The sequence below is a fragment of the Bacillus rossius genome, chromosome 2, assembly GCF_032445375.1.
Source record: "Bacillus rossius redtenbacheri isolate Brsri chromosome 2, Brsri_v3, whole genome shotgun sequence".
In the NCBI taxonomy this organism is placed as follows: Eukaryota; Metazoa; Arthropoda; class Insecta; order Phasmatodea; family Bacillidae; genus Bacillus; species Bacillus rossius.
The window spans coordinates 116,630,481-116,653,579 of record NC_086331.1 but is presented as its reverse complement, the minus strand read 5'-3'; the positions used below and the strand labels follow the sequence as shown (position 1 = coordinate 116,653,579).

The 23,099-nt window shown below is 34.7% G+C and overlaps 1 protein-coding gene across 1 annotated transcript in view; it reads right to left on the bottom strand.

Moving 5' to 3' along the window:
- The window catches only part of LOC134529670 (tyrosine-protein kinase Shark-like), a 73,707-nt gene that overhangs the window by 46,021 nt on the left and 4,587 nt on the right, over window positions 1–23,099 (bottom strand). Inside the window, exons 2-6 of the mRNA XM_063364006.1 lie at window positions 17,864–17,957; window positions 8,943–9,083; window positions 7,350–7,514; window positions 3,095–3,279; window positions 299–386 (exon numbers count right to left, since the gene is read on the bottom strand). Of these exons, the coding sequence (XP_063220076.1) occupies window positions 299–386; window positions 3,095–3,279; window positions 7,350–7,514; window positions 8,943–9,083; window positions 17,864–17,957 (673 nt within the window). The remainder of the gene's footprint in view (window positions 1–298; window positions 387–3,094; window positions 3,280–7,349; window positions 7,515–8,942; window positions 9,084–17,863; window positions 17,958–23,099) is intronic.

Genomic DNA, 23,099 nt, shown 5'->3' with positions numbered 1-23,099 from the left:
ACCTAAAACCTTATTGCATTAAAAACATTAAATCAAATTATAATTCAAATAAATTAATTTAATCAAACACATTAAACAAATAAATATTAATACAAAAATAACCAAAAATTTCAAACAGAAACATTTTACACACTAAAAATTCACAAATAAAAAAGTTAATAGTTTCATAAGAGCTTTAAAATAGAACCTATGATTTTTAATCAAGATTTTAGAAATTCATGAACAAATTTATTTTTAAATGAAAATAATTTGCAGAGTTACAGGATAATGAGACTGATAAGAGAAAATTTTCACTAACCTGTTTCCGAATTCCTGGCCTGGATATTTGCAAAACCAATTTGTACCAGCACTCGCACAGTGTTTGGTAAGTTACTCTGGCATGCATACTTGAACAAAAAAATGAAATTTGAACATAACTTTTATTTCACAAAAATATATAGGCATAATTTAATTACATAAATCATAAAAATAAAACAAACTTTAAAAGAAAATTAATGCACATAAATCACTTTCACACAAAGCTTATTCTTTATTTGATTCTTATCATAAAAGTGTTTTGTCAAGGTTCTTCCTTTGTGATATTAATGATTTTCCCATTTAATATTACAGTACTTTGATATCTTGAATGTAGATTTTTTTTTACTGTAGTGCTAATCCATAATATCAATGTATGACACCAACATGACGATTGCTCTTTGCACTGAGCTCAATGTGATTAATTTAGTTTTTGTTTGATTAATGGATATTGCTATACTTACTTGATTCTGAATTTTTACATTGGCATTTGTGTGGGAAAAGAAGAGAGGAGTAAAAAAATTTGGGGATTCTATTTAAGTAATACTAAGCAAACTAAGAATCAACTAATATGTTGGATAAAAAATTTGATATTTGTACTCTCTATTTTTAATAAAGATGTCATTGTATCAAGTATCCTTAAATAATGGGAGATATTTGAAATAATGTTAAATTATTTAATTTTTCTAAGCATAGCTTTAACCATAGTAATTAAAGTGTGTGGCATACACATAGTTAAAACGAAATAGGCGCATGTTTAAAAATTTTGTAAATGGTTTACTTCATTAATTGAAAAAGGTGTGATTTCATCAGGATAAAATACATACACGAACATTCTAAAACCAAAGTTTTAAAATCAGACACTTGATCTATACTAAAAATTAAAAAGGCCTTCGCATATCCACTTTAAAAATTATCATTCTTAAACTGTTTTGTTATGAAATAAATCTTTAATGCACCTAACAAATTTATTGTGTCTATTTATTTATTAAAAATGTTTGGAATTAATCACATACTTTTCTTTAAATGGTAAGAGTTTAGCAATACTCTGAAATTACATGAGCGAAGCCATAGGTTTTAAGCTAGTATTACATAGAGATAAAGTTATGATAATTTATATAAATGTTTTGTCACTTAAAATCAATATATTGATAGTTACTTACAAAATATAACTGAATTAAAGATAAAATAATTATAAAGTTTATTAAAATTGGAGATTAATCTATAAACAATGTAATTTTTGTTATGCACTTTACATTATGAGGACAATAATTGGCTACTGAATTGGGGTAGTTTAAGTCCAGAATTATCAAGAAAATATTTACAATTTATTTAAGAATTAAAACAATTATAAATGAACAGTGAATCTAAATATGCTATGCATTCAGAAAGGGAAGCTAAACTAGGTTGAGGAGAATGTGAATTTCTCTCTCACGCCATTAATCTATTACTTGTGAGCCACCTCGGTAACTCGTACAGACGCTGACTAACCTCATGTTCACCCTTCTTTCAAAGGCAAGACTAAGGACGCTCAAGTGATGTGATCTCCACCCAGTCACAAAGTTACACAGAAAAATATCAGCCAATGCTGGCCCATGGCAACAACACTTAATAACATCCAGAGAGTTTCTCACTCTCAAGCAACATCTGTCTGTAATTCTTACATGCTTGGCAAACTATAGCATCAGCCAGTTTTCAAACAAAGGACCAAAGCAAAAAAAAAATAAATACAAAAGAAAATTATGTGAACCCAAATTTACAAATAAAAAAAGAGGTCATACTTAAAAAAATTTGTGATAGCCCATAAAAATGTAACCGCACAAATACAAAAACAGGTAAAAATAACTACAAGTGGCTTATTCACCGTAAAATCAGCAAATCATCATGACACTTAGAAAGCATGAAATAACATAAATTATGATCATACATGTGGCAAACCCACAAATTCTCAAACTAATAAACAGCTGGTATTTAAATAATATCACAAAACTTAACCATAGTAATGAATATACTCAAACACAATAAATGACAAGTGGGGAGTGAAGTAGTCTGGGTTGCCACAGTATTTACTTACGAAAATTAGTAACACTTTAACATTTTCAATATTTTAGTACCAAATATAAGTCAGCATTGAAAAAAATAAAGCATTCCAGAGCCTTGCTACTAAATCATGGTTTAAGCCATGTATAAACCCCCAAATTGTCAATTCCTGAAAAGCAATGTTTCACTAAGAAATAGGTGGTCAAATTATGACTAAAAATTGTGTTTAAGAAATTTGGTGGTAACTTCAGAAGCCAATTCTAAAAACTATACCACAGCCAACTTTCCAAATAAGGCATTTCTGTATTCTCCACAAAAAGATGATCTATAATACCAACACTAAGCATGTTGACTTGCTTACGTGCATAGCCGTAGAACATCAAACTTGACAGAATTTACATGAATTACTACTGTTTTGCCCACACCTATCCATACACTGGGCTCTGGTGCCATAACCGTTTCAGTTAGGCCATGTTTAAATTTTGCACAGCTTCCTTTAAGACATCTGATAGCATTATGTCAAAGTTTAAACTGGAGCTATTTTCAGAATTTAGTAAGATTATGTGGAATGACCCCATCACAAATGAGCACAGAGCTGTAAATCAAGTGGTTCAAGGTCCACTAAAATCAGGTCCACTCAAATCCTTTAGTTTATTAAGAACTATTTAATTTCAAGCTAAACTTTAGTTTGCATCAACAAGCTGCTATGTTTCAAAGATGTAGAAATCCTATATTACAAAAAAAAAAAAATCCAGCTTACATGAAGTGGTGCATAGCCTGCTGTGTCTCTGCAGTTTACATTTGCATCGCTTTGGATCAACTTCTTTAAAATATCATCTTTTCCCAGTCGACTAGCTAAGTGAACAGCAGTTTGGCCATCTTGGTTTTTTGCTTCAAGACTGCGGTATCCACATTTGAGCAGTTCTGATACTACCATGTAATTTCCTGAAAAACAAATTGCTAATACACTTTACAATTTGTAAACTTTAATTACTAACCACATTTTAATACTAATTAGAATTGATACTATTTATTTTGCCAAGAACAATCAAACCATTCAAATTGCTAAGGAACTTCTTATGTTTTGAGCATGTTTATTTAGAAGCAGTTGCAGTGGTAGGGGAAGTTAGTTATCCCCCCACCCTTTCACAAACCTTTAAAACTAAAAATAAAACTGGAGGGCTAACAAAAAATAATCTACTCCATAGTTTTGATAATGACTTATCAAGACATAAAAAATATAATAAAATAGCCTTTTAATAGGTTATTTATTAGTCTTTAAGATTTCGGACTCGCCTTTTAACTAAGAGGCAATCCATACCACCCTCCTTCCTCCCAAAAAAAAATTTGAAGCTCGGTCTGCCACTAGTTACACAAGTTGCAACGAAACACTTGAAAACAGTCTCCCTGCACCAAGCAACGCAAAGTTTATTTCCCTGGCATCAGGGTTAGCCTGACACAACCATGCATTTGAAAAATTTGTCAGAAACTAAATTTACATGTTGTTAGAAATTTAATGTTAGTTTATAAAGAAAAATAATTTCCATAAACTCATTAGTATGTACCAATAAACTTTTATGGCTTGGTTAACATTAAATGTAATTTTTGTTCCATGGATGTATATTTACTTGAACTTTTTTGTGTATTTACCATTATGCATTATCCATCATGAATTTGGTATTGTAATGAAACAGGACGAAGAGTTAAAGTTAGGTGTATTCAAAATCTTTTCAATGCTAACAAAAGGTGAGTAACAGTAACTTTTAGATAAAGCCATTCCCAACAAATGATGAAGAAGTATTGAATAGCCATACCAAACCAGATAGCAACTATTATGTTTCTTTACTAAAGCTTTTTTGGGGCAGAGCTATTTTCTTGTTCTGTACATGTACTTCACCAGCATTGTTTAAGCTACAGCAAAAACAAAACCATCAAAGATGTTTTTATGCAGTGTGCATTCCAAAGCATTGGTCCAAAGTCGTATTTTGTATCACGTTGTCGTGACTAGGGATGTAAGGGAACGAACAATTTAAATGTCGGAGTGGGCGCCACCACGTGATGTGGGCACGTGGACCCGGCGGAGACTCTCTTCAGGGCGTGACGTGACCCGTGTAGGGCTAGGCTCGGTTCCCTTAGCACGTGATATCGTTACAGTGGGCTCTTCAGGCGTCCCACACGCCTCGAGGTTCAGGAGCAGGGACACGTGGTCACTCGACTAAAAATCACTAGTTCGACGTACTCCTTTTATTTCAGCAACGTTACAACACGTCTCCAATCGCGCTACACCTACATACACTATGAAACTGTTATTAACGCCAACGGCGGGAGAGAATAAGTTTACAGACTGACCAGGTCACCTCGTGGCCTGGCCTCGTGAAGTTTGGACGCGGTTCGTGATTAAATGTTTGAATTGAACTTAAATATTTATTAAAACGAGTCGGCCACCCGGGGTAGGCCTCGCAGATACAAAAAAGGTTTAAGAATGATAAAAAGTCCGAAGGATGTTAAAAGATCAGTTGATTAAGAAAAATGTGAAGTTGCGCGGTGCTCACCAAGCATCTTACCCCGGGTGACGAACGGAAGTGACTGAAGTGGCCAGGGCAGCATGGCGGCCGGAAAGCACTGGTTTTACCGTTAGTCTCTCCTGTTATTTATTAATACATATTTTAACTAAAACGAAATACACTAAAAATTCTATAATAAAATCATACCAAGGTTTCGTTAATTATTTAAGTTGAGTATTGATTATTTTAATTATGATTATGGTTCAAACTAGTTGCGGGTAGTTCCATTGCCTGCCGCGTGGGGCGCTGCGCCGTCCTTACAATTAGCACTTAAAACATAAACACTTAGAGAATATTATTTAAAGAAAAGACAGGTAGGTAAACATAAAAATTGAATAATAAAATAAAAGGGGTCGTGGCACAGACTTTACTCCCGCCTCTTGTTGGCGCCTCACATGCACACACACACACCTGCACACGGGGCGGGAGGTTTGAAATAGAGGGTGGTGGTGGGAGGAGAGGGGTGTTGAGGGCGTGAGGCCCATCGGGCTTAGGGAGGGCGTAGCCCTGGTCGACGTCAACGTGTAGCTAAAAAGCTCGTGTAAAGGTAAAAATCTACCACACACATTGCAAAAGAATTCAAACTTCTGAGAAAGATGTGTGCTAACAATGTGGCCTCTCCTGCCGGTCAAATCACCATTTGATCTGCAGTGGAGCACAACTTCGTCGCTCTCTGTCAGAAGTCGCATACACAAAACAAGTTGCTAAACTCGCGAACTAAGATCAAAACCAAAATGTTGCAACTCCCCTAAACAATGGTCCTAAATGAAAACAAAAAATTAGCAGAGTTGCGTAGAACCAGGACACTAAGTAAATTAAACTTTTACTAACAAACCACAAAACAAATATTAAATTCTTTTATAACATGCACAGGTCTAGTCTATTCAAAATAACTCGGAATATCATACAAATAGTTCATCTCCAAATGGCTGCAACCATAGGACATACAATTGTACTTTTAGTCTTTGCCAAGGCCATTAAAAATATACTTTATATTGTAAATGGCATTGTCTTTGGTACCAAATGAGGTTTTCAAACACATTAAATAGTAAATCTTCAGTGAGCTTAACATCTTTCCAAATTTGTAAATGTAGAGAAAATTTCACCTAAAGGTTCTACAATCAAAAGGGGCTCCTACAGGCAGCAACAAGACACCAGTTTGTTATAAATTGCAATCCCCTAAATTGCACAGCAATTTTAAATTCAGACAGTTGATGTAATTTTTCTCATGGCGTTTCTTCTGCTAGGCCATGAATTTAAATTGGGAAAAGTTTGACATCCCACCTGATGCACTGCTCTCCATCGGCTCCTAGGTAAGGTTGAGGCAAGCAATATAAAATTGAAATATTGTGACTTACTGTTTATTTTCTAAAACATGTAAAATGAAGTCCTGCAAACATCGCCAAGATGTTGATAAACTGGAAATGCCACAACCATCCACGATATGGCCATGACTGAAGACGTACCTGCACACTCCTGGCGACCGTTATAAATTCGCCCACAATACTTGTTCGCACGTGCAGGCCTCGCCACCTGCATGTTCATAGCTGCCCGCCCCAAATCCAACTTCTCTCGATGCTACGCACAGACACGCTCATCCATGCCACATGCCATTTTTTTTTAAATTCTATTCTTCGGCCACACTAACACCATCTGTTGGGTCACTGCTGCACTTACTTGACCCCAATCCGAAATTATCACTGAACTATCGGCCTGTCCCAAGCTCACACTAATTAGTTTACCTAGCGTTCACCATAGCAGTTCAATTAATCGCAAATAACTCACCAATTGAAAGTTACAAACACAATAATTAAAAATTTACAAAATTATTAGACTGCCGCATACATAAAATAGCTTACATTTACCTGCATATTTGTGCTGCCGTGAATAAATATTAAAACTTATAATAAAACTTAATAAAAACTAAAGTAAATAGTCACACAAACTAAAATAGTATAAAAAATATGAACCAGAATTTTTTGTGGCCTTGGCCTTGACCACAACATGTGCTGTAAAATGATAATTTTTTAAATCCAAAATCATACAAAATGCTAAATTTGAAAAGAATAAATGTAAAAGAAAATTAATTTTAAAATGCCAATACACACACCTATACCAATGACTAATTTAAAGACTGAAAATATCTTTGAGGGTAAATGTCTGTTATATGTATCAATAACAATTTTATTAATTTCATAATAATTTTTTGCTATCAAAATCTGAATGTTCCTTACAGCACCTGTCAAAAATTTCACCCTCCTTATAACAAAGTTTAAAACAAAACATTTGGAATTTTGCATGGTTTACACTACATTTTCCATTTTTAAAAATTAAAATTTTTCGCAAGGAATTCCATGTTATCATCTCGAAACATCAATAAAACTCAAACAAAAACAAATACATAACACTGCAGATCATTCCAAAAAAGGCCACACAACAAATTTTACTAACCTTCTTTGGTAGCTCTATGGAGCAAGTTTGTTCTACCATGGCGTCTTGAATCATGAGGTGGAGGGTCTTTCTTGCAAATATAAGAAAGTTTTGACACTAGACCATGTGCTTCTTCTTGGTAATATTCAATAAGCGTTTCCAGACCGTGCGTGATTGTCTGTTCATCTGTTAAAATAACATGTTTGTAAATTACTGTAGACATTAAAAACATTTAGGTTACATATGCAAAAAAAAGATGTGTTTATTAAGAAATATATTAAGATATAATTGCAACAAACAATAATACATAAAACTGCCGGGATATGTCAGCATCAGTACAGTGAAAGGCCTTTAATCTGGTATTCCATGATTCTGCACATTCTGTAATCTGGCACCAATACAGCTGTTCCCATTCAGATTTTTTCAGGTGGATTCTTGCTGCCAACAATTATACTTTGCTCAGAGTTCATCCATAGTCAGTTTTCATTTCCTGTTTCCTAGCAGGTTACATTTCAGATTTTGTATTTCCATTAAACCTATACTAATGTTTGATAATCAAGCTAATTCCCTAATCGAGCATGAGTGTGGTCCCAAACATGCCAGATTAAATACATTTCACTGTAATTTAAATTTCATGCAAGGACTATGTTACGTTCGTAACTTTCTGCCATTACTTTTCCGGACGTAAATAAAATTTGAGAGAGGGCAGAGACTTGCAATGCCCTGCCCTACAAAAACTGTGCAAAGTATTCAAAAGTAAAATATGTGACAAGTTTCTGTAAAAATATAAAAAAACTACAACTTTTAGGCTATTAACTCTTATTTGAAACAGAATGTCATCCCAAATTTATCAATAAAATTTGCCACTTTAATCTTTTATGAACTGTTTTAACCTACGTCTTATAGTGATTGATTATTTTCAAAGTGTTTTATAGGTGCAATTCAGTCCACCAGCAGGTCAAATTGATTCGCAAAATTCTTCTGTCTCTAGATGAGTGTATAGAAACAAAATTAGGAAAGGTAAATGTTATAAGCTATCAATCCCCTCCTAGTTATGCCTCTGACACAAGATTACCTTCAGTCTCATCCTCTCTAGAATTAACATTTTGGGATGTCATCCCTTCTAAAAACTTATAATTTTTCTTTTAGTAAATAAAGTGAAATTACATTTTACAGGTACATTGTTCTGTTATTTTAAAAGGTGTACACTACTGCTGTAGGCAAAGTTTGCATTTAGAGTTCTTAGTACTTTTTTCCCATAAGTAGGGATACAAGCTATTATTTCAGAGTTTTTTTTTCTTTCTTTTGGATCACAATTTACGATGCTAGACTTTTTTTAATTATTAATAGTATGGACCATGAAGAATTTTTGATTCATAACATTCTACACATACATTACATACCAATATTATAAAACATAAATAGACTGAAATATACACTGAAACAAACTATTAAGTAAAACAATAAAAGAAAACAACTAAACTTGGCATGAGCCTGCCACCTATTATTTTTTCTTTACCAATAAATGGTGTTTTTATCTAACAGAATACATTAAACACATGAAGAATTATTTAGGTACCTACCTCAATACAAATTCCCATTTAACAAACTCACCTATTGAAAAAAATGCATCTTCCCCATGTCTTCTAATTTGGTAGTGAATAATTTCTCCTTCATAAAGAACTGATAAAACATAATCCCCTGCAGCTGTGTTACTTTCACGGACAAGAAATGAGCCATTTCCATAATTTTCATCTATAAAAGAAAACAAAGTGTTTGTATCAGAAAAAAAAATTATGTTTAAAACATAGCTTGCATAACAAACAAAAAAAACACTCCTATCATTTTTTTCAGTTGTCAAAGACAATATAATTTACACATACCTCAATGTACACAGATTGTTCACAAACTCACCCAAAATAACAAAAAAATTTGGAAGGTGATTCCTAATGGAAATTGAGGTAGCACATATATATAAGTACAACATTTTTTTTTTTATTCATCTCAATTACTCTCTCCCCACAATTACATTGATATTTTGGTTTCCCAACTAGCACCCTATATTTGCAATGTATTCCATTCCTGTTATTTACAGCACTAGAAAATATGGTTTTTATTCCTAGTGCTAAGAAAATTTCCTTTTGCCAGTGCTGAGAAAAAATTTTTCTGTCTCATTGCCTAGAAATTTATTGCATAATTAATTAACACCTTGAACAATTATCTACGATGTGCTAAAACAATACTTTAAAAAGTAACTGTGCAGTTACATTAAAATTATTATACTGCAGCCATGTTTTATAATTGACTTATAGCTTATTGATGTCAGTGACAGCAGCAATTTTATTAATGAAAAACTTTTGATGCTGATATAAATATTAATACCAATAAAAAATTCCACTCATAACTTATTTATTTATTATTTAGGATCAAATACTGTCTTTTCTACAAAATTTATCGGTTTTCAAAGATACTAAATGCGGATAAAAGTTAAAATAGGCATTTTTAATGTTTGCGGGATTTCATTTATATAAATTATTCCTTCATTTAGACCATTTTTTCCTCTGTTGTTTTGAAAACTTAAAATAGGAGTTTTATTGTATATGCAGCGCACTTCCTAAGGGTAAAATCTGTCCTTAAAATCTGTTTTAGAAACTGTATTTGTACAAAATATTGAAAATTATTTAAAATTAAACTACAATAGTACTTCCACTTCATCAAAATAATAGGGGGTGGTAGCACACACTTATTGCAAACAAAATTTGTGCCTTTCAGATGGCTTGAATATTTGATGCCAATTCATTGAGATGTATGATATAATGAACACAAACTGCCTAAGATGCACAAATTCAGTGCATGATGCATGCAAAAGTTTCAGCGTGATTAATGCCAGAAAGTAGGCCATACTTCCTGCACAAAAAAAAATATTTATGGTATGGAATCGCACACTGTCTGATATGTTATTCTCTCTTGTAGCTCTTTTGTTAAGTGTCACATTGGTTTCGTACTTTGATTGATGCATGTGGCAAGCACTCAAGTCAATGCGGCCTACTCCATGTCTGTAAATTCCTTCCAATTGAAACTAGAGATGCTCACTCACGGCACGTTTCAGTTGTGGCTAGTGGGAACAGTCAGCCAAACACTGGTTGCATACCACGGAATTGCCTTTGCGAGTAGGAAGTATCATTTGTTATTTCCTTGAGGCACTTTCTGGTATTATTAGCGGTTTTGCTTGTAGATTTTTATATATCCCACCTGAGCTGTAGTTGTTGCATTATCTTTTTGCTAAGTTTAGTCCACAATTGCTAAAATAATATGGTCAATAATGCCAATGGTTAACTGGTGGATAACATATTGGTGGCATTGCTAGCAGAAAGGGAGCACTGATTAAGTATGTATTTTTGAATTCATACATAAGATACACATGACCATTATTTCATACTGAGTGTATTTATTTCAGATTATTTCTTCCAGATTTTAAAAAAAATCTTGCTATTTTATTTATGTAGTAATCCAGTCTGTGTGCCCTTAACATAGTGGTGCCCTCTTAACTTCTTTCCATAAGGAAATGTAACCCTATGAACAACAAGTTAACATTGCGATTAGAATGCTTTACTTTCCATTGTAATTTTTTCATTTGTTTTCTGTTCTTAACTTATTAGATTGTTTGGAAAGTTTTAATTGTAGGGCCAATCCATCTCAAATCATCCAGGGGTCTACACCCCACCCCCTCAGATTTTCTTGAAATTTTTTTTACAGCACCTATGAACAAATATAACGTGTATTTTTTATTTTGGACAAATTCGCTTTAGTTTTTATTTTATAAGTTTTTTTAGAAAATGGTGCATTTTAACTGATCTGTTGTTTGAGGTGCAAGATGAAAAAGGCACTTTTCAAGAAATATCTAATTGTGAAGTTATTATTTAATAATAACTAATGAATTTTACAATTCTTACTTGAAATTTCATCAGGGTTCCAAAAATAAGGTTAAAAATAACATTAGACTCATATTAAACCCTGTTTTCACTCTTTAAAGTTGGCGCTCTGTAATTTTTTTCATCTGTACGGCTATTTCCATAAATGTTCATAACTTTTTTCTGGCTGATCCAATGAGGCTGAGAAATGTCTCATTTGAAAGAGGATGAAAAGTAATATAATAATATAAAATAAAATTCATGGGTATTTGATGTTATCATTCGATAAAAAGGGAAAAACATATTATATTGCTGAAAAGATGCATATTAGCTGTAAATCGTTATCAAATCAATGGTTGGAACAATTATATTAATTTTATTATTACACATAACAAATAGCTTTTACACTCTAATAGGCTAATGAAACTAATCATATAGTTTTAATTTTGTAAAGGATACTACTTAGGATTTTTGGATAACATTCAAGTGTCGAGTAGGTAGTTAAAGTGTGTTAAAAATTATAGGTATTAATAAAGTTTTTTAATTTTTTGGCTTACCTTTTTTGTTGATATGAAACTTAATATTTCCTTGGCCAGGCAGCATTAATGTTTTAAACACTTTTTTTTAGAAAGACTGAACATCATTCGTCCAACTTGAGCACTTAATTGTGGAACATCTATGGAGCAAATTATGTTTGTAAAAGGGACCCAGCACTTATCCTCTCTTCCAACATTTCAGTTTTCTGGCCAAAAAAATGTCTGTGATGGCCAGTGAGGGTGCATAAAATTGATATAATCATCTTTATTGTCATCATCAAGCTCCAAAATGAGTCCAATGAAGCACTTATCTTCATACACACAGCCTATTTAGGTATTTGGTTGGAAATTTGGAAGTTCTAGTTTTTGTGATAAACTATACCTCGATGAAAAAAATTTGTCACTGCTTATCCGTTTTGCTGCTATTACAGTATTAGATAGTGGTTGGAAAAAATGGAAAGATCTTGTGCCAGGTACAGTTTTATGTTCACTAAAACGCTGAGGCAACTTTGGTTCTACATTTTCTACACTATCTATATTAATGAATTGAAATATTATTTTTGAAAAGTGTTTACTACAAAACTTAAACATTTCTTCTGGTGTGCAAATTTGGTCTTTATATGGTCTTTGGAGGTTGGCTCTTGTAACATGGCATGAAAAGTCCAGGAAGCTTTTAGACTAAAATCTGCTTCATGAAAACAAAGATTGACTAAACTCTTGAAATTTTTGTATAGTGCAGAACAGCCATCTGTGATGTATTATACTGTTGTTACTTTTGGTTTTTTTGCTTTCATGTAACTGCAAATTCTGCTTTGTAGCTACTTCATAAACAAAGTTTACATCATGTTTCATGTAATCTGATAAAAAGGAAAAATGATTGCTGTGAAACAGAGGAGCTATCATTGTCTCTGTAATAAACTACTAATGGATGTAGTGTGCAAGATGCATGGGACCGATGATAACTTTGAATCTCATCTTGAAGGATAAATCCGTAATTTTCAGAAAAATCCATAAAGCAAAGCACTTAGTTTTGGGATACATTTTCTTTCCTCTTTTTTATGTAGGTATTCAGATTGTTGCTTTGAAATATAAGAATGAGGTATCAAGGTTTCAAGTTTTTCATTTAATGGTGTAATATACTCGGACAATCGTAGGACCATTGTTTGAAGCTGGCTCCGGTCAGTATTTGTCCATTGCTTTGACGTCAGCCGGGGCTTCGCCCCACGAGCCTGATCATCCTCCGTTCCCTTTCCCACCACCTTTCCTACCCGGCATTTGTGTCGTGACGTACGTAGCCGTGTGCGATTCAAACTGCGCGCCACGAAATACAGCAAGAGGGCGCTTAGCTGCAGTGCGCCGCACCCCTAAAGATGTTAATTAATATTGTAATCCTTTTTCTTTCCGCCCCAAAACAGTGTAACGACGGTTATGCATGTGAGTGTCTTTTAATTAATAACTTCATGATCTTTTGTTATTTTTATAAGTCCAAGCACAAACAAGGACGCTCCCTAGCGGGCGACGGAGGAACTAGCATGAAACTCATTTGAACCCTGTTTTATGTTTATAAGTAATTATTACAGACGGCCTGGACATGGAAGTAATCTAATAATTATTGTAAAAGGATTTATGTATTTTATAATAGTAACCCGGGGCACGCTACAGCAAAGTTGTAACGGTAGTTGTGTTCGGCGCGAAGGACGCCATGTTGCCACCCGCAAGCCATGAGCTCACCCCAGTCTCCTTCTACAGCCGGCCGAGAGCGGACGTCTCTGCAGACACCCCGAGGACATCACCGTTGGTTCACCGAGTAGTAATTCTGTAACTTAATTTATTCAAATCGCTTTCTTTTCATCCTCGGGGCCTCTCTCGGTCGGAGAGACTGCTTAAGTAATAATTATTCACTCTTCGGAGTTTTTATCTCATCGGTGTATTAAGTAACGGCTTGAGACGGCCACGTGCGTGGTTCGCCTCCTCACCTAATCTGATTCGTGCCTCGGGCGTTTTACAGTTGTATCAGTGGAGGATCGTGTAAGGACGTGTACCGTGAGTAGAATAAAAGCCAATTAACTGTGTTACGTGTTTTGTGTTCGGGGGGCCACGTGGGTCCCTAACCTGGTCAGCGGCGTGTGGGACGCCCTGAGAGCCCACTGCGGTAATTAGAAGCGTGCCCGACGCTGAGAGCGAGCTTAGTTAGGGACAGGAGCTGCGTATAACATTTTGAGGGCTAATATCTCACCGCACACGGGCCACGTAACGCCCTGAGTTAGAGTCTTTCAGCCGGGTCCACGTGCCCACTCACGTGGTGGCGCCCATTAATTTCCACCGATATTCTCACAACACCGGTACGCCCTCAGCTTGAATATTATTTGGTCTTTATCATCATAACCTTCCAGTGTTGTTTTAACTAAATCATTCAATTTGTCAGAATTAGGACATTTATCACACATTCTTAACATGCATTCTCTTTTTACATCTTCACACATTAACATTTTAGTTAATTCCTTCAATTTTATTTTATCCAGATTCATTGGACTTATTAGTAGTACAGGATTTTGATGAATGCAACAAACACATACTGAATGAACTCCTCTTTGATTAACTGTTACACACCACTTGGGCCTAAGTTCACAAAACTTTAATAGTCCAATTTTGGCATTAGGGTACATTTATTTAAAAGCTGAGTACAGTTCCTCAAGATTACAGAGGGGGGTGGGGGGCCTGAAAGCTGCTTCACAGCCGCCTGTTTTGTTTCAGCCTGCCCCTGTCTGACTGGAAACCCCCCCCCCTTCCCACCTACCATTTTTTTTCTATGGTCATGTGACTAACTGGCAAGGGACTGAGAAGAAATAATAACTTTCCACCAAGGAAAAAAAAATTAAATACAAGGAAGGAAGGAGAAGGGGGCCTCTCCAGCAGATGGAGAAATACATGTGTGCGGAGCAGGGGACGGGGGGCAGTGCTGTAAGGTTTACATTCCAATAGCTGAGAAAAAAATACAAAGACTTCTCTTGTGCTCAGAATTCTACTGAAGGAAAATATATGGTGCAATCCAAATTCGAGGACTCTTAGCATGAAAAGGATTATCCAGGGTTTTTACATTGGTGGGTTCTAATTAACATGGATAATCGAGAGTTTACTGTAAATGTAAATCTCAAGTAAAAGAAGGTTAACTAATTTTAAAGTGTACACAAACTATGTGTTATGTGTAATAATAAATAAATAAAATGAATATGATTGTTCTAACTATTGATTTCATAATGATTTAGAGCTAACCTGCATATTTTCAGCAATATAATAATTTTTTCCCTTTTTATCAAATGATAAATAACATCAAATACCCATGAATTTTATTTTATTATAGTACTTTTTATCCTCTTTCAAATGAGACATTTCTCAGCCTCATTGGATCAGCCAGAAAAAAGTTATGAACATTTACAGAAATAGCTGTACAGATGAAAAAAATTACAGAGTGCCAACTTTAAAGAGTGAAAACAGGGTTTAATATGAGTCTAATGTTATTTTTAACCTGATTTTTGGAACCCTGATAAAATTTCAAGTAAGAATTGTAAAATTCATTAGTTATTATTAAATAATAACTTCACAATTAAATTTTTACTGAAAAGTGCCTTTTTCATCTTGCACCTCAAATAACAGATTGGTTAAAATGCACCATTTTCTAAAAAAATTATAAAATAAAAACTAAAGCGAATTTGGCCAAAATAAAAAACATGCGTTGTTATATTTGTTCATAGATGCTGTATAAAAAATTTCATAAAAATCGGAGAGGGTGGGGTGCAAAATTTTGTTTTTTCTGGATAATTTGATTTGGAATGACCCTGTAGTGATTTCAAGTACTTTTAAAAATATATTTTCACATTTATAATGATTTTTACCCTAAAATTTCCTCCCCATTATTAAGTTCTCAGAATACAGTTATAATTGAAAAACACATTTTTGCTGGACAATCAAGCAACATTAGTTGCAAGTGTTGACCAACATATAGGTTGGTAGTAATTTTTCTATAGGAAAAACCCTAAACTCAAAAATTATTGTTTATGGTTTTGTGCATGATTATTTTTGTAAATAATTTGGGCTGGTTCTTATTAAACTTGAAAACAACACCAAGAACAAGATACAGGCTGTAAGTGGTAATGAGTCATGCATAAATCACCTTATCCTTTGTTTTAATGAAAACTTTCATGAAGCTGTCAACCTGTACAGCAAATAATGTTTCTGATAACTTTCTGGAATGAACATATTACCTTGCTGTATTATGTACTGTTTCTGCAACATTACAGAAATGTGTCAAACTTTTTGTCTGTAAATTAACAGTACATACCAAATACTGTAAATGCGTGCCCTCCTCTCTCTCTTCTTTCTTTCTGTGCTACACAAACAAATACAAACAAGTTTGGCTACACAGAATGTTATTCCTTAGTTAAACTAACTTTTTTTTTTAATTTTTGGTTATGTATGCCTTAATCAAAAAACAATGTGGATGTAGAGAAAGTTCACAAACTTTTAAAGTCTATAATTAGGTGGATGACCATTGGATTGGTGACTGCCTGGCTAGAGCCTAAGTATCACCTATAATGGAGTACTTTTTAGGTGGGTATTTAAGTTGTGACCCTTTTTCACATAAAAAGTTAACACAACTTTATTTTTGAAGTAACTTAAGAAACCCGGCTAGCGATAAAATTTGAATTCTCAACTGGGTTTTAGTAAACAATCTGAACCTAAAATGAAAACCCATGAGTTGGTTGAATGGGTTGGCACCCCTGGGCTCAAGGGTAGTAGGCAGAGCATAGTATTATCATCAGTAACTTAGTGTTGCATAAAAAAATTAATACATTATTTTAAAAAATGTGTTTGACAATGAACCGAGTCGCTGGACCTTAGCTTTGATGGTAGCACCCTGCGATCAATAGCTTCCACCCCCCCCCCCCCCCTCTAGGAACGTGTTGTTTCTTTCCTTATTGTCCCACTCGTACATTTAGTGGCCTCCCTCCCTCACGGCTCGTTGGACAAGGGTCGCACATGCTTAAACTTCCGCAACATTAATGGGATGGGGCAGTGTGCTCATTTTTGTTCTGCTGGCCGCGCTTCCTCACTTGGGGCTTCGGGGCGGCAAGATGGTCAAACATCCAAGAGCCCATAAGTATGTTCCTTGTTTTGTAGGTGTCTGATGTGGGCAGCACTGCATTGTAAATTTTTCCTGTGCGAATGATTCTGAATTTCATTTCAATCCTTACTTTATAATTAATATTTTGATGTAGTATGACTACATGGCTCATAGGATTCTTAGAATATTTTGCCGAGATTTTGATTTTACTCTGTGAACGCCCCCAGGTACCTGCGTATGTTGCACTGCATCACCCCTTCAGGCCTAATAGGCCTTGATCGCTAGCCCCCCATGTTGGTTTCACTCTTGCCATCTCACATACAACTAGTCTTCCTCGTGGTCTAAAACAGCATATGGTCACTTACGACCAATTAGCCTGTCCCTTGAATTCGGAGTTAAACAATTTGTTAAGCAATATGTTAATCCTTGTAAGGCGACATCCGAAACACACTGAGAAGGCATGGCATGAGCCGAGTCGTGCATTTCTCAGTCTAATGATGCATATTAGTCTATTAGTTGGTGCATATTAATTTCTGCCCATGCTGACATGCAGATGACCTTTATTGTAAGAATTTGTAAAGTTTTCCAATAAGCATTATTTTTGTATTTTGTAACTGTATTAGTTATCATGGTCTGTACTTAACCCACAAATGTGAAACTTTTTTTATTATCTACCTACAAGCTGACTGACATTGTGTTGTTTCTGCTAAATGCAATGTATTTATTGTCATTTATTTTTGATAAATATAACTGGAAACAAATCGCCATCATTTTCCGTGAAACTCAGAACAGACTCATGATGGAGGCTGCCAATTTCAATAAAAGAATTTAAAGTTAATGTTAGTGTGTTCTCGAGCGGAAGATTGGGCACACGTAAAACGCAGGGCGTCCTACTTGCATTTAACACAATAGGCCTATCATAAATCTAAACCGACTTAAAAAATAAGTAAAAAAATATACATTCACCTCTTAGAATTTCTTCTGCTGCTTCACGTGAAAGTTTTCCATGATACCAACAAATGCTATCCTCTTTGCTCATCCTTGAGAATTGAAGGTTATTCTGGAAAAAAAAATCAGAATTTTTAGTTATCTTTAAAAGATTTTTGCAATGGGAGTGCATGACTTGATGTAGTTTTTGGACATACGCCATTGCTAAGAACTTTTTCTGTTGAAGAAAAACTAATAAATAAAATAAATAAAAATACACAAGAAAGACAAAAAACAAAAAAATTTTGTGTGTTTTTTGTCTTTCTTGTGTATTTTTATTTATTTTATTTATTAGTTTTTCTTCAACAGAAAAAGTTCTTAGCAATGGCGTATGTCCAAAAACTTACATCAAGTCAGAATTTTTAGGTAGCACATTTTGATGATGTAGGTGGCACCATATTAATAATGAAAACATAGTTACCAGTTGGTTCCCACAATTTACCCTAGGTTAAGTTAGACAGTAATTCTTGAAAAAAAAATTACAAGCATATATAATACAGTATTTATATTGACGTCAGCCGGGGCTTCGCCTCGTAAGCCTGGTCTGACTCCACTGTCCAGTTCCCCTCCTTCCCGGCATTTGTACCGCCGACGTATGTGAACGTGCGTGTGTTCAAATTGCGCGCCACGGACTACCGCAGTGCGACGTCACCCAGAAACCAAGAACAACAATTATTATTATATGTGATTATAAAACGTAGCGGGTGTTTAATATTCCGAGTCTGTATAAATTATAAGAGTGTTTTGTCTCTTCTTTAAAACTAACCCTTGGCACAGGGTCACAGAGTAGAATAACGGTTTTGTTACGGCGGGAAGCTGCCTGCTGCTCGCCCCAGTTCTCTTCGTCATCGGCTGAGACCAGATGTGTGGCCACGTGTCTCCAACCCCGCGGTATGTGTGTGTGTTAGTCGCCTAGAGCGGGCCGGATCTTAATAAATTAGCTCGAGTAGTTAGAGAACCAGTATCTCGCATCACACGGGCCAAGTAACGCCCTGACCGGGAGTCTCAGCCGGGTCCACGTGCCCACTTCAAACAGCCTCGGGTAAACAGCTATGTCCTCAATATATAAAATTATGTAAATAAAATTCAGAAAACAGTATTTTTGGTAGTGTTAAATATGCTTGATAGTTCTGCAGAGGCGCATTGCAATATTGCGTGAAGTGTTTTACTTAGGGAGGATTTTATTTTTGAGTTGTTTGTTTACATTAGTATACAAGTGCCACCATAAAATACGGTAAATGGCATATACATTAATATAATAGTATCATAAGATAAAAAAAATTGTTGCAGGCTGTACCAATTTGTTAGAAATATTTATGTGTGTTTGGGATTAATAAAAGAATGCTTGTTTATGATTGAAATGTGTTTATTAGGCTATATGATTTGATGTAAAATATTTTAAGTTTTTAAAATATTTCTAAAAATTGTTTACTTCATGTAGTTTGTTTTCTTAAGGTAGTTGGTTTGTGCAAAGTGATACATTTGAATCAGAACCATGTTACGAATCAGTTTGACTTGGCTATTCAACCAATACAAAAGGCTCTTTAATAATTTTTGAGTTGTATAAGTCTCTGTAAAGTTCATAAATTTTGAGGTAAGACTCCACACAAAAATTTCATATGACTGGTTTATTGAATAAAAGATTCCAAAAATAATCTTGGAAAATTATTTTTGATTTTTAAAGAAAAAACACAATGTTCACACTGAATAAATTGGACACAGTTTCACAAGAAGTTCAGAGACAGTAACATGTAATTTTCCCAATCAAAATACAATATATTATTTGACTAAGCCGAATAATTGGAAAAATTTATTAAGATGTAATTACTGATGATTAAATTCTATGGTTGATTCATGTCCATGATACCGCCAAGGAAACGAAAAGAACCTGGGACGAAGAAAAAATTCAGTACTGCCCTGTCATAGGCTACTGCCAATGTTTACTATCAAAACATTCTAATAAAATTCCAAAACAAAGGTCAAAAATAGGCACAATCTGGACCGTAGATGTTAAATTTGCTCTAAAACTACCTACATCATTTTATTGTTTTATTGAACTACTGACAGACGCAACCTGTCCTGTCAAAATTGGAGCAAAGACTGATAGAAACGACGACACCAGGTGTTTCCACACAGGAATAATGCAGTTATGTAGTCTCGTAGACCAATCACATCACACTCTTACAAACTAGCATACCAAAGCCCTTCTTTGAATATAAAACTTACAATACCTTACTGTACTACATGGTTTCTTCCGACTAGCCAAAACAAAAACCTCCACAGAATATTCTACACCATATTATTTACATACTGTGACATCATGCTCACACACTGTGATGACATGCTCACACCTGTTGTTTTTCCCTATCATATATATACATGCAGAGCATGCCAGAGTGTGTGTTATCAAAAATTATCTACAAGTTTCGTTGCCACGAAGTCGCACACCTGACTTTTTCTTTCTTACCTTAACTTAAAATAAAAAAAACCAGCCATGTTCCTCAAACAATACTAGAGCTTACAAATGATTCTAAATGAGAAAATTACCCAAGCAACAAATATTTGTATTAAAAAAGAAACTGAAAAACACCTAGTCACTTGATAAAAGAATTAAAACATGTAAATAATAAAGAACTTGAACGGCTTTATAAAAATAAAAAGATAAAAACAGGTAATATAACCTTATAAACTATTTAAAACATTCACAAATGAAATATACAGGGTGTCTACCAAACTGAGCTAACAAAATTCCTGTACAATTTCTGTACATTCCTGTACACTTCTGAGAAAATTCCTGTACAAAAGTTTTGATCTTTAGTGTCATAACAGAAACTAAATTATAGTAATTTCTAAGTTTAAAAAATTTAATTTGCAAAGATATTCAGAGGATTTACAAAAATAAAGATGGTTAAACAAAATTTACAAACATATACAGGCATTCATACACATGCCTGAACACTTGGTCTTAAAAGGTTTATTTGAAAACCTGTCCGTGGTAACAACCCTTTTTGTAACGTATCCTGATAAAGTTCAGCTGTATACCTTATAACACTTCTGCCTCAACACTGTGACATTTATACAAACAATATAAACACACTACACGACACCATTTTCAAAACAAATTATGATAAAAACATAGTGACCTTGTAATATTTTATACATTACACCATTGATAACACAAAAATACAATTTTTATGAAAAGTTAAATTCTAGCCTTCAATGTTTTGTAAATGACTAAATTATGTAAAAGGTCCACAATAGTCCGAAAACTCGATTTCAATTCTAAGGAAGTTATGGTACTTATTTCTGCAGCTCCTTAACACGTTCGTTGATGATGGACACTTCTCGTTCAGCATCCTCAATCAACTTCCTTTTCTTCTCCTTAAGCTCTCGAAGCTCAGCAGCAGCACGTTTATTTGCCTCCGAAAGTTTCAAAGCTTCTGTGTTCGCTTGCCGTTGTTCATTGAGTGCTTCTGTATACCTGCAATGCGCATTTCTTACTGAATGAATCATGGGTTTTGTAAGTTCAAGTTTCATCAATCCACCCTCATAGGTTACATGGTCAAAAATACGACGCTGCGCAACGACAGACGTTTCTTTCATATTTTCAACTAAAATCTCTTTGTTTATAGAAAATCCACGCTCTAAGGGTGCATTCCCATGTGATACGGTTAAGAGAAGTTTAACTACTGGAACAAGGTTTTCATACTCCTTTTTACCATCTATCAACTTCATCCAGAACGCGTCCAGTCGAGTCTCGGATCGTGAATATGTCTTCAGCTCTTCCATTACAAGTGGTTGTGAACACAGAACCTTGTACTCACGGTCAGCCCTTTCTATTGTGGTAGCAGAAAAAAGATTTGCTTTAAGAACAATTTCAAGAGCAGATGTAAGTTGTTTGTAAGCATCAGCATTTGTAGACATGTGGCATGGGTTCAGACAATTTAATGCTTTGGTCAAAGGATATTTCAGAGGAGACTTCTGCATTAGTTTTACTACAAAATGCTGTAGAGCAGTGCGACAATCTTTACGAAAGAGTAAAATATCTTTTTCGGAGACGTTCTTGCACTTTCCCAAAGCTAACCTTGTCCCATAACCAAGGTCAACATTTTTAATGTCTTTAAGACAGATAAATGAATTGCTCTCATTTTGCTTCAAAACGTCTATTTTTTGAAGAGACGTACTCTCAAGAACATTCTTCTTGACAATTTTAGTCATAGCATGCTTCACTAAAACTGTTAAAGCATCATAGAGGAATGGTGCCATTGGAGCATCACATTGGAATTCCTTTAAGAATTCCTCCACATTTTCAGCCAGTCCCTCAAAAAAAGCTATTTTAGCTGTAAGAAGATTATCTTTAATTGCCTTTGAAACTGTTGAAAAACTACGGCATGTTGGTTCCTTGGCTGTGCCTTTAACTGAACTTATGTATTTGTCAACATGTGGCAACATTTCCCTAGCTCTTTTTGCTACTCTTCCATTCTCAACCCAGCGGATTGAGCATACCTTCAGAGGAAACACATTAGATCCAGAGGCCTGTGTATAGTCGCCTCGTCGACCCGGAGCCTCTTTAAACAAATAGTATAAAGCTCTGAAGAACTCCATTATGTCCCAACAAGTCTTCTTGATACCAGTCTTAAATGCATTATGAACAGTGTGCAGTCCACAAGATCCAATGTCAAGAAATTGTGGAGCATCTGGAAAAGATTGGGTATCTTCAGCCAAAAGTTTCAATAATTTGACATTTACATTAGGACCATCCATCGACAATTGAATGATCTTCAAAAAATCCAAATCTTCTAGGCCTGCTTTTATAGCTTTCAGAAGATCTTCAGCAGTGGTGTGATGCAGGAACACTGATGTTACATAACGAGAACATACTCTGTTTTGTGAAATGTCCCAGAATCTTGCAGACAAATCCATTTGTTGCTTTTGTGCTACTTTATTCATGCTTTCGTCAAAACCCAAGCTAAAAAAGTCACAACTGTTAATGCGAGTTTTAAGTTCACTATGGAAGTAAGGAGATAGACCATATACTATAACATAGGAAATCTTATCTTTTTGAAGTTGCATGCTGTTAGCAATATAATCGTCCGGAAACATTCTTTTGAAGAGGCTAACACTACTAGCAGCTCCTCTGAGGGAATCGTGGTTCATGACTGTTTGGAGGCACCACAATGTTTCAGCACGTGTGACTTCATCTCTTTTAAGATAA